Source organism: Vombatus ursinus, unplaced genomic scaffold (genome assembly GCF_900497805.2).
Source record: "Vombatus ursinus unplaced genomic scaffold, bare-nosed wombat genome assembly UNPS02010822.1, whole genome shotgun sequence".
Lineage (NCBI taxonomy): Eukaryota > Metazoa > Chordata > Mammalia > Diprotodontia > Vombatidae > Vombatus > Vombatus ursinus.
In genome coordinates, this window is record NW_020950600.1 from 5354351 (window position 1) to 5367481 (window position 13131).

General features: G+C 42.3%; 1 protein-coding gene across 2 annotated transcripts in view; it reads right to left on the reverse strand.

The window, feature by feature from the left end:
• The window catches only part of CFAP74 (cilia and flagella associated protein 74), a 120778-nt gene that overhangs the window by 66655 nt on the left and 40992 nt on the right, over positions 1–13131 (reverse strand). For both annotated transcript variants that reach the window (XM_027855479.1, XM_027855478.1), the window contains exons 14-18: positions 12169–12342; positions 10582–10700; positions 6609–6675; positions 5677–5766; positions 2411–2575 (exon numbers count right to left, since the gene is read on the reverse strand). In XM_027855479.1, coding sequence (XP_027711280.1) covers positions 2411–2575; positions 5677–5766; positions 6609–6675; positions 10582–10700; positions 12169–12342 — 615 coding nt within the window. The remainder of the gene's footprint in view (positions 1–2410; positions 2576–5676; positions 5767–6608; positions 6676–10581; positions 10701–12168; positions 12343–13131) is intronic.

Consider the following 13131-nt stretch of genomic DNA (forward strand, 5'->3'; position numbering starts at 1 on the left):
CTAATGAGGAAGACAATATATGAACAGCAAAGACCAAACAAAGGTAAATTGCAGATACTCAACAGAGGGAAGGCAGCAGACTTGGGAAGAATCAGGAAAAGCTTTCTGTAGAAAGTGGAATTTTAGCTGAGACTCCAAGGAAGCCAGGCAATCCAGGAGGCAGAGATGAGGAGGGAGAGAATTCCAGTCATGGGGGCCAACCAGGGAAAACCCTTATAGCTGGGAGATGGAAGGTCTTGTGTGAGGATCCAATGTCACTGGATTGAAGAATGTGCGTGTGTGTAGGGGGGGTGGTATAAGGAGATGGAAAGTTAGAGGCCAGGTTGTGAAGGGCTTTGAACACCAATCAGAAAGTTTTTCTATTTGATTCTGGAGAGGATAGGAAGCCACTGGAGTTTATTGAGTAGGTGGTAGGGTAGGGTGACATGGTTATGCCTGCTCTTTAGGAAAATCACTTTGGTGGTTGAATGGAGGGTGGACTGGAGTGGGGAGAGACTTAAGGCAGGCAGACCACACCCCTACCCAAAGATAAGTGCAATAGTCCAGGTGTGAGGTGATGAAGACCTGTACCATGTTGGGGGCAATGTCAAAGAAGAAAAGGGGGCGTATAAGAGAGATGTTATGAAGATAAAATGAACACGATTTGGCAACAGACTGGATATGGGGGTGGGCTGAGAGTGAAGAGTTGATGATGACATCTGGGTTATGAGCCTGGATGAGTGAGAGGAGGGTGGTACCACTGACAGTAATAAGGAATTTAAGGAGAGGAGAGGATTTGAAGAGAAAGACAATGAGCTCACTTTTGGACATGTTGAATTTAAGATGCCTATGTGACATCCAGTTCAAGATGTCCAATAGGCAGATGGAGTTAGGAGACTGGAGGTCAGCAAAGAGGTTAAAGCTAGACAAGTAGATTTGAGAATCATCAGCAGAGACATAATTGAGTCCATGGGAGCTTGTGAGATCACCAAGTGAAATAGTATAGAGGAAGAAGAGAAGAGAAGAGAGCCCAGGCCAGAGCCTTGTGGGGCACCTCCAGTTAGAAGACATGATCTGGGTGAAGATTTAGCAAAGGAGACTGAGAATGAGTGGCAGGAGGAGAGGTAGTTAGGGAGGAGGAGAAGCAGAAGAGAAGAGAGTATCAAGGAGGAGATGGTGATCTACAGTGTCAAAGGCTTGAGAGAATTTGAAAAGGATGAGGACTGAGAAAAGGCCACTCAATTTGGAGATTAAGAGATAATAGGTAAGCTTGGGGAGATCAGATGAAGTTGGAAGCCAAACTGTAGAGAGTTAGGAAAGTGTAGACAGCCTTTTCAAGGAGTTTAGTTACAAAAGGCAGAAGAGAACTAGGACAATAGTTAATGAGGATAGAAGGATAAAGTGAGAGTTTTTTTTTTTTTTCAGGAAGAGAGAGACATGGGCATGTTTGTAGGCAAAAAGGAAAGAGCCAATAGACAAAGAGAGATTGAAGATAAGTGAGAGAATGTGGATAATATGGATGGGGAACTGGAGAAGATGGGATGGATGGAATGGGACCACTGGTGCATGTGAAGGAATTTATGTTGGCAAGGAGAAGGGCCACCCCTTTGTGTGAGACAGGGATGAAGAAGGAGACAATGGTAGAAGGCATCAAAGAGATAAGGAGATAAGAGAGAGCTCTTAGCAAATGGCCTCGATTTTTTCAGTGAAATATGAGGCCAAGATTCTAGCTGAGAGGGTTAGGGGGTGGGGAAATGGTTATTTGAGAAGTCTGAGAAGAGATGAAGAAGCTTGGAAAAGCTGTTGTGGTGAAGTGGGATAGTAAATTGACCAGGGATATATAAAAGGATTGCCTTGCTGCAGTGAGGGCCCAGTTGAGATTATTTAACATAAATTTGTATTGGCTTAAGGCAGTACTTCAGAGGGGAAAGTCATCAAGAAATGACATGGTGAATTCCATAAAGAAAGGAGAGGAGAAAGAGTTTTTGTGAGGTCTTTTCAAAAGGCTGGGACATCTTCTTGATCCAAGAAGAATGGAAACTTTAGACTGGTAAAAAGGGTCTTAGAATGGCAGGGGAGGAAAAACCATCCAGACTTTGGTTAAGGTCTACATTGATATTTTCTAGGTATTTGTCATGAATAGGAATTGGAACATTAGTTACATTCATGGAGTTCAGGTACATCTCTTTTCCAAAGTCACAGCTCATAACTGAGGACCAATATTTCCTATAAGGGTACCAAATTTGGGATGAATAGGTGTTAAAAATGACTACTACAACTGGCCCATGGTGGATTGTGCCTTCACCTATGTCCTCAAGTTTAGGAGTAGTTTAGGACAGGTTATTTGTACAATTTCCTCCTTCCCAAATGAACCAACCCGTTTGGAAGATTTTCTAAGCCCATCAAGGGTAAACTTGTCAGACATACTCACATCTGTTGTGTTGAGGGATTTGGCTTCATAATCCCATTTCTCGGTGTCTCTGTGAAGCTGAAATTTTGTACCCAAGGCTCCATGGTTTTCCAGGGTGATGGTCCGTGAAACAATTTCTCCTACCACATATGTGCCAAAGTCAATGAGCTCTTTATCCAGGGACAGCTGCAGAGATAAACCATAATTACCCCTGCCCCAGATAATCAGTTACATCGATTAAATAAACATCTACCATTTCAAGCAGAAAAACATATACTTATTATCATGTCCAAGAAAACGTCCAAGGATTACAATTATTGTCTTTGGCATTTAAAGCCAAATTCTTGGACAATAGTTTGCCACAGGTAGCAACTTGGATATCAGCCTTAATTCAACACTATTTGAAAATGACTTTGGTAGAACCTTATTTGACTGACTTCTTCCTCCTCATTGGAGAGATTTCATTTACAGGAATTGCAGTGGAAGGTCAATCAAGTCTTCCTTTCAGCCTAGCACCTACTCATTGCCTGTAAGACCCATTAAGAAGCCTTCTCATGCAGACTAATCCTGAATGTTTCAGGGATGGTGGTCCTTCTACTCCACAACATTCCTTTTTTTTTTTTTAACAGTTTCTCTCCAGCTGCCTTGCAGACAGTGTTTAATTTTTTAAGCTGCTTCATCTGGATTTCTCATAGTTGTATTCCAGCCCATGCCTCTCCTTCTCATCCCCTCAGTCCCAACTGAAGCCATTCCTTTCTATCCTGAGCATTTACATCTTTCAAGAACTCAATCTTACCTTCTATAGGAAACCTTTCTCAATCTCCCTGCACTCCAACACCCCCCTTTAGTCCTTTCCTTCTGAAATGATCTTACAATACATACATACATATGTATATTAAACACATATCTTTATATATAGTATGCGCCTATATCTTATACATACATAATTGTTTGCATGTTACTTCCCCCATTATAATGTGAGATCTTGAGAGCAAGGACTGAGATTTTGCCTTTCTTCACATTCCCATACGTTATCACAGTGCCTAACACACAGTAAGGGCTTAAGAAATGCTTGTTGACTATATTTAAGGTTCATTTAGATTAGGGATTCTGTCCACAGATCCGAAAGGGGCACATGAATAGATTCCAAGGGGTCCATGAACTTGGATGTGAAAAAAAAACTTTTAATTTCAATATAATTTATTTCCTTTGTAATCCTATTTTAAAAAAATGATGTATTTAAAAACATTATTCTGGGAAGGGTCTGTAGGCTTCACTAGACTGTCAAAGGAACCCAAGGCACAAAAAAAGCTAAGAATCCTGATTTGGGTAGTTTTATTCTATTGGTTTTACTCCTTTTCTTTGGACACATTACCATGCTCTGTGCTCAAACCCAGATTCAATGATGTTCTCCACTAGGGGGGAGGGGGGAGGGCTGGAGGCTTCTAAGAGGTAATTGGAAGGCCCAATCTTGAGACAAAGCCAGGAAAGCCCAACCCAACCTCTGAGAAAGAAGTTTCCAAGAGAGAAATAACCCCTCTGAGAGAAAAGACTGAGCTCAGGGGCAAACAGTGTTTGCCTCTGCCTGGAGTTCCTGTTTCTGTTCCAATCCCTTGCAGTTACCAACAGTGGAGTGGAGGGGCCAGATATCTGAGAGCTGAGGGTATTTTTGCCCCTTGCACATCCCCTTCAATTATAGTCACAGGCAGGACACATAAGAATTTGTAGGAAGCATTATGGACAAGTCTTATTCTCTTTCTCATCCTATGCCCCCAAACTCCCACAGACTTTCAAATATCACTCCAGGCTGGATTTGGAGAAAGGATTTGGTCTGTGGCATAAGAGAACTTGGGGAGAGGGGGAAGGGCATTTCTAGACAAGAGGCAAATGGAAAATGCTTCTCTAGCTGAGCATCAATTCTTCCAATCAGTCATGGAGACTGAAAGACAAAGAACATTTTTCTTTGAAAAGAATTTGCTCTCTCCTTGAAGGGCTTAGAAAATCTTCCAAATGGATTGGTCCATTTAGGAAGGAAGAAATTATACAAATAACCTGTCCTTTTACTTTTAAACTTGAGGACATAACTGAAGGCATAATCCACCATGGGCCAGTTATGATAGTCATTTGTTAACATCTTTTCATTCCTGTAACTACCAAATTTGGTACCCTTGAAGAAAGTATTGGTCCTTAGCCAATTGCTGTGACTTTAGCCAAGAAATTTACCTCAACCCAATGGATGCAATCAATTTTCCAATTCCTGTATGTGACCAATGCCTAGAACTCTTCTACGTTACAAAGTATTCTGTGAAATGAAGAAAGTGCTAGCAGCTCTAGTGGGCTGGAAAATGATTGGGCTTGGGAAACTAAAGAAGTGAGTATTCGTTCTTCTTTCTGGTCTGTTATGTGTGTAGCACTCAAAGGCTAAACTGGAAATGATTCCTTGATTTTACTGGAAATTTGCTCTGGATCCCAGCAGGAAATTTAGTCTTGCGCCATTCATGAATTCCTACTCAAGTCTTTCCTTTCTCATACAGCCTGAATGGATACAAATGTGTGTGTCTGCCTCTGATTCAAATTGGAAATCAGAAAATAGATTAATTTCTGTACTTTTCTTTATCAACACAGAGTAAGGAATAGGTTCCTTGTAAACTGGCACAGAGGACAAGGAGGTCAAATTCAAGAGTTCTAGGTATCTGGGAAGAGGCTTAACTTTACGAGTTTTTCATTGATTTGATTAATTTAAAAAAAAATCTGGGGCTGATCCTGTGATTTCAGAGGTATAGACAAATTCTTTCCTGAGAGGAACTCCCTTTAGGAAGGCAGGTGGGAGCCCCCTCTTCAACTTCAATGTTTAGAGAGCTGTCTGGGAGCACCACGAGGTTAAATGAGATAGCTGAGAAGTATCAGAAGTGGAACTTGAATCCAGATCTACCTGACTGTGAGGCATGGCTTCCTTCTACTACTCCATACTGTCTCTTAGTTTGATTGGGAGTCAATCAATTTCACCCATTAGGAATTTACAACAATATCTAATCCACAAATACCCATCAAGGGAAGGCTTCCAACAGATCTGAATCAGAGGCAGAATTAGATTGTGAGCAAAAGGGCCACTCTAGGGAACAGACTCTGGGTTTAGGAGATGGGGAGGCTCAGTGGCCAGACAGCTTGGTGGATTTGGACATGGCCGTTGGACACTCTTCAGACATTTGCTTGTTTTAAGTCCACGAACATTTCTCAACCAAGAAAACCTTGGGGGGAAAGTAGATTGTGTAAATTCTTTTACTTACAACACATTTCTTTGTTGTACATTTCAGTGGGATAGAAAATGAACCTGTCTGAGCCAAAAACGTGATGTTGCCTTCAAGTTCTTTATTTATCTTTGAGAAACAAAACAAAACAAAACAAATATAACCATTATGAACCTTCCTCCTTCCCTTTTCTTTCCTTCTTTCCTCCCTCCCTCCTTCCCTTCATTCCTCTTTCCTTCTTTGCTCTTTCCTTCCTTCCCTCCCTCCCTCCTTTCTTCTTCCCTTCCTTCCCTCCCTTTCTTCTTTCCTTCTTCCTTCCTTCTTTACTTCCCTTCTTTCCTCCTTCCTTCTTTCCCCTCGTTCCTTCCCTTGGGTCTCAGTTTCCTCATCTATAAAAGGAGAGAGTTGGATTCAAAAGCCTCTGGGGCCCCTTCCAACTCTGGATCTATGACCCTTGGATTCCTATAGAGCAGCAAAGCACCTGCAAGGGGGCCAACGCACCCACCCACCACTTGAGCCTCTGACTGCCTTCCCCAGAAGGACATCTCCCAGAATCACTTGCTGCACCACCAAGGGACATGGGATTAGCAAACTCAGATCATCACAAATGAACCTTTGCAAGCTTCTCAACAGCCTTAGCAGACTGTTCATTCCCATGTTCTTCCACACCTGCCACCTTGGAAGAAGATGGGTCAGTCTGACAATGGATTGCTGACCCAGAAGGCCATGCAGAGCTAACTTAAATACCTTCCCTCTCCCTAAACCAGGTATGGGTAGAGCTCCTGAGGCTCATCTCCTTGTCCGGGTTTCCCTTCCTCTTCACCCATCACTAACAATGACAATAAGTCAATATGCTTTCATTTCTTTCAGCAGAAATGGAGACAAGAAACACTAGTAACCCGAGGAGTGACTTTAGCAGGCTTAACCCACCCCTGGTGCTTCCATGTGGTCCTTGGATCAAAAACACTTACCATGGGCCTAAAGGTGATGAGGACCTCACATGAAATTCCAGCTGACATTGGACCTGGAGGATCAAAGCTGCAAGCAGAACAAAGCTTCATTAGACTGATAAGGAAACAGGCTGCCATTTTTAGAGCTTTGGGACAAAAGTAACCAGGTTGCCAAAGTTCACTGCTGTGACCAAAAGGGGCTTTGGGGAGGAAGTAGATGAACCAGTCAGTGCTGAACACAATTTGTTGCTGTCTGTCATGTCTGACTCTTCATGACCCCATTTGTTTTTTTTTTGTTTTTTTTTTTACAAAGATACTGGAGTGCCATTTCCTCCTCCAGCTCATTTTGCAAGTGAGGAAACTGAGGCAAACAAGATGAATGACTTGCTCAGGATCACGCAGCTAGTAAGTGTCTGAGGCCATATCTGAACTTAGGAAGGTGAGTCTTCCTGACTCCAGGCCTTACACTCTATTCACTGGGCCACCTTGTTGCCCCATTGCTGAACGCAATAGGGCTTTCTTAATAATAATAATAATAGCTAACATTTCTAGCACGTATGATGTGCTCAGTGCTTACAAATATTATTTCACTTGATCTTTACAACAACCTTGGGAGGTAAGTGCTATTACTATTCTCACTTTACAGATGAGGAAACTGAGGCAAACAGAGGTTGTGATTTGCCCAGGATCACATAGCCAGTAAGTGTCTGAAGCCAGATTTGAACTCACTTCTTCCTAAGTTCAGGCCAGGTGCTCTGTCCACTTGGCAGGGTGAAGGGAAGGTCCTAAAGGAACGGGCATGTGCATTGAATGGAGAAGCCCAAGGGAGGTAGGGCTAAGGGAAGGGCATGAGGGCAGCCTGATAAGGCCTTCACACTGACACCAGGCCTGATACCTCTGAACTAAGGCAGCCCGCCGACTCCCTTACCCTGGAATCAGGACTGACACCTCCCAAGCAGAACTGGGCAGGGGCAAGGTTGCTTCTAGGGAGCTTCCAGCCCTGTGGTTTGGGAGCTGTGGTAGTGGTGGTGGTGATGATGGTGGTGGTGATGGTGGTGGTGATGGTGATGGTGATGGTAGTGATGTGGTGGTGGTGGTGACGATATAACCTTCAGATGGCACTCTTGGCTGGCTGATCCGCCCCAATGTCTGAAATACATCAGTTACTCCTCTGGCTTAAGACGCTGAGACTCCCCATTAAAAAATGTAATCTGAGAGGAAACCACTACCACCTCCTAACACCTTATACCTTAGCATACATTCAGGTGCAGTACATTAGCTCCCCAGATGCTGAGGGGACACAGCTCAAGTCGGTTTAGATGTTTGAAGGGAGTGAACTCCCATAGTTCTTTCTTTAGGACCATCTCCAGTCACCCTGATCTATGTCTGGCCACTGAACCCAGATGGCTCCAGAGGAGAAAGTGAGGCTGGTGACTTAGCACAGCCCTGCCTCACTTAAATCCAATTCACTTGCAAGTCATGGCATCACCTTCCTGATGTCATGGTCCTCTTCGAGAATGAAGGACAAACAAGACTTCCCAATAAATGAATGGTATTCGTACAACCTGGAAGTGCTGCTGATGGTGGCTGGTGGTGATTCTCCACCACCTAGGCATGGATAGCTCTGCTTTAATAGTCTCTTAGGTCCAACAAGCTTTGACTGGGTTCTCAAGAGACTTCTCTCCAATTGGTGAGTTTGGTAACCTGATTGGGGTAGGGGTGGGGAGTATAAAACAGGCACAGTGGGATCAGGACCTGACATCCCAAAAGAATAATTCTGTCCCACTCCCTTCCTCAGAGGACTGGAGAAGAAGGACAGAGCCCAATGACCTTGTCCTAGCATTTCTAGACTCATTTATATGCTTGGAGAATAACAGCAGCATTCTCAAGTACAAAAGACAAGGCTCAAAATAGGACTTGGAATGTGAAGGGAAATTCACTAGGCCAGGAGTTGCCACAGAGGGAGCTTTAGACAATGGGCAGTAGCTGGCTCTGTATGGAATTGTTTAGGTTCCAACAGGCTGTGGTAGGGGCTGGAGGGGGGATAAGCGTCGCAGCTTCCTAGTGGATGGAGCAGCCAAAATTTCAGAGTGCATCTCGGCTTAGCAAAGTGGCAGATGGCATCGAGCTATGAGACGGAATCTTTGAAGGATGAAACCAGCAAATGGAAGATATGGCTTATTGATTGGACAGCCTGGAATGTTAACTCACTGAGATCAAACTGGGCTCTTTGGACCAGCCCGTTGAAAGGCCTCTGACTATTTGGGACGGACCAATCCAATCTCTAAATTCTAAGCTTGGATATCTTGTGATCTTATCACCAACAATGGTCACTATTTCTGATTTTTCAGTTATCTGTTGCCGTAATCAGGGATGGCTTCAGCTAGAAGTATGACACCAGCCTTTTTACCCTCAGTTGGGAGACTTTCTCCTCTCATGGCCCTTTTCTGTCTCTGATACCCAAGATCTTTATGATGACCAGGTATCTCCCTTGAAGCACCAGCTACCCTGTGGAAAACACTTGTTGAGCAATCGTTAGATATTTAGTTAAAGGGATATAGACATAGGTGAGCCACCATGAGGGTGCACCCCCAAGGAGAGCACATGTCAGGGGGAGGGGGATACAGAACATTGCCATAAAGTGCAAAAACATGAGGAAGGATGTGATAAGAATCCTAAAGAAAGTACTAAAGAAAGAAAGTTCACCCCCTTCCAACATCTAGACTGACTTGAGCGGTGTCCCCTCAGCATCTGGGGAGCTAATGTACTACACCTGAATGTATGCTAAGGTATAGGATATTAGGAGGTCCTCCCAGATTACATTTTTAATGAGGAGTCTCAGTATCTTAAGCCAGAGAAGTAGCTGATGTTAGTATTTCAGACATTGTGGCAGATTGCCCAGCCAACAGTGCCAGCTGAAAGTTACATCATTACTACCACCACCACATCACCATTACTATCACTATTACCACCACCACATCACCATCACCGCCTCCACCAATGTCATCACCATCATCGTCATCAGTGCCACCACCATCACCACCACCATCACCACTACCACCATCACTATCATCGTCATCATCACTATCACCACCATCATCATCACTGCCGCCACCACCACCATAGCTTTTATTTATACAGCATTTTAAAGTTTGTAAAGTGCTTTCCATATGTTAACACATTTGATCTTCACAACAATCCTGGGGAGGGGGGTGAGTGTCAGCATACAGAGACTCATGGTTGCTATTGCAGGAGACTAGGAATTAATCCCTGCTAGCTAGGTGGAGCAGTGGATAGAGCACTGGACATCAAATCAAGCAGATCTGAATTCAAATCCTGCCTCACATACTTACTAGCTGTGTGACTCTGGGCAAATGCTTAACCTCCTTCAGCTTCCTGAAAGGGTTAGATTCGATGGTCTCCCAGATCTAAATCTCCTATGATTACCAAGGATGAGGCAAAAGTGATGTTGGACAGGCTGGGTTGCTCACCAACGTAAGAATAATGTAATCAAGTAAGATGGTGCAGAGAGGTATTGTCCAAGGAGCCTGTAAGGCATCAGTAGGGACTAAAGTCAGCAGACTGAGGCAACAACATTCCTTGGAGATAAGGCACTGTCTCTTCCCAAGTTCCCTGCCAGTAACCTCCTCCAGGGATCCCACCTTTGTTGGGAATGGTAGGTGGAAATAAGAGAGATCCAAATGCCTTCAGGAGCTCAGGAGCAATTGAGGACCCCAGCCAATTCTTGTAACAAACTATGTATGCTTTAGTTTAAAAAAAGAAAATATATCTGGGACACTGTGATTTCCTTTGGGCTTGATTCAAAGTTCATTAAATACCTAATGGTGGATTCAATGCATGTTCAATTGACTTAGTGAAGTTGAGTTGAATCAGAAGACTGGGAGAACGTTGAATTCCCAGGTCTGCGAGACACGTGGCTAAATCCCCAAATTTAGGTTTTCAGAACTGATCCTTCTTAGCTCTGTGTACTTACTGGATAGTAATGAAATCCTTGAGATGATCCTCCACTCCTACCAGCTTGCAGTAGTTAATCGTGTAAGATGCGTTGATTAATGTCATCTTTTTTTTATATGTTTTACCAACATCAAAGTTCTAGAAATATCAAAGAATAAGACACTCTTCAAAAGAGAGTTGGCATCATTTTCATAGACTTATCAAGGAAGAAATGAAGCTATCTATGTTGAAGAAGCTCAGACACATACAAAGTGACATCTTCCTTTCACTAACCATGTTTGTTTGAGATTCACATTGTCAATACACTTGAGAGCTCTGTTTGACTACAGTAATAACAAGCCTCTCAACAATTTATGCTATAAATGATCACCAAATCAATTTCTTTTTTTAATTCAATTTTATTTTGTTATTTGAGCTGAATTCTGTTCCTTCCACGTCCTTCCCCATCAATAAATTTCAATTGAATTGATCAAGCAATGACTATGTCCAAGACATGCTAGGCACCAAGAAGAGAAAGCTGAAACAAGATGGTCCCCACCCTTTTAAGGTGTTCATTCTAATTTGTGTTATAAAGGTTAATTTTTGTGTATATCTAACCCTATTATGTGATAAATGAGTGAAAATGGGTCAAATATGGAGGGGTGAGAGTTTGAAGAGAAGAGGTTCATTTGTAACTTGGCAGTAGGAAGGGGTTGGAAATGGTGGCACTTAAAGTTAGTGTATCAATTAAATTGTTTCCAAGGGAATGTTGGGTTTTTTTCCCCTTCCTTTAAAGCAAAAAAAAAAAAAAGAAAGAAAAAAGAAAGAAAAAAAGGAAGGAAGAAAAAAGAAAGAAATAAAGAAATAACCAAACAAACTAATTTAAGATCAGCTCCAAATGAAAACACTTGTTATGAAAAAAAGCCGCATGTGAACTTAGGGTGTAGACCGCTTGATACAGAATTTCTAAGCAAAAACTCTCCTAATGACTGGCTAATATATCAGGTGCTCAGGTGAAATAATAACCCATTACAGGAGGCAACTACGTGTTTCAGATATGATATCAGAATCAACCCATCAACAAGTATTAATTAAGCACCTTTTACACGTGTCAACCACCATTCTCTTAAGCACAGAGTATCCAAAAACAGGGCAAAATAATGGTGGTCCCCGCCCTTTAGGGGGCATAGTATGTACTGTCTTCTCTTTCAGAATGTAAATTCTTAGGCATCCTGGGAGCAATTTTATGCCTCATGTCAAATAAGCCAAATCAGTGAGCTCCTCCCTCCCTCCTTCCCATCTTGTTAAGAGAGTATGAAAGTTCAATTTTGGCTCTTATGAGAGACATAAAACTTTTTCTGGGGCACCATTTCTTTAATTGACCTTTATGGTCAATCTCTGACCTCTCTGAAAGGATTTATTCCTTTAAAAAAATAAGACATATTGCAAGATCTCATAAAGATGGCAGCTAACTTGCTTTATTCATTCATTTCTTCCTCTCATAGTCATCAGAGAACATTAATAAGTCCTTTTTTTAAAATCCAGACCAAAAAATAGACGTTGGATTATCCAAGTAAGTAAATTGTTTTTTATGCTTTTATTTCTTAGGTCCCTTATGAAAACCCACCTTAAAGTGAATGAGATCAGGCTTGCTGTAGAAGGGGCAGCCCTTAAATTCACGCCCAGACACTACTTGTTTGTGGACCATCCCGCTCCGGAGCTTCTCCAACGTGTTCGCCAAGATGTCCTGTTCCATCTTTGTCCCACCCACAGGCTTGCGTTCCACCTCATCTTTTGGCACCTTGGAATTTAATCAAAAATGTAAAAGTATTAAAAATAAATCTATGCCAGGATGTCTCTTCACAAACAGCAAATGGACTTTGTAAAAGAATAAAAGGTCAAAGATTTGATATGTTAACAAAGTCCAAAGCCAAGATTTGCCAGTTGCCAGTGAAGAGAGCAGACAAAGGATATGGGTTCATCATATCTTTTTTTTTAGGGCTACAGAATTTCAGAATTATTTAGTCAAACCCATATTTGAATTCCCTCACAATAGACCTATTAACCTGTGATCTAAAAACCTTCCTTGATGAGAAGGGGCATCCAATGTGCTCCCATGGCAGTTCATTCTACTTTAGGATGGCTACAGTTTTTTTTTTTTAACATTTATTTTTTAAAAATTTTGAGGTCCAAATTTGTCCCCTCCTTCCTGCTCCTCCCCCACCCATTGAGAAGGCAAGCAATAGGATATTAATTATATATGTGAAATAATGCAATACATATTTCCATATAAAGATGGCTGCAATTGTTAGGAAGTTTTTATGTCAAGTAAATTTGCTTCTTTGCAATGTCTACCTTTTGGTCCTTCTACCCTCAGGGCCAAATGAGAACAAATCTGAATCTTCCACATGATGGCCCTTCAGATACTTGAAGACCATATTTTTGCCTCACCTTTCCAAACCTAAGTAACCTTGTCTCTAGGCTAGAAGTTAACAATTCCTTTGCTGTATCTAAATAGGAGCTGCCCCACTGGGGACCCAAGTGGAACTGGCCAATTGGGCAACATAGCTCTTTCTTTTTTTCTTCTTTC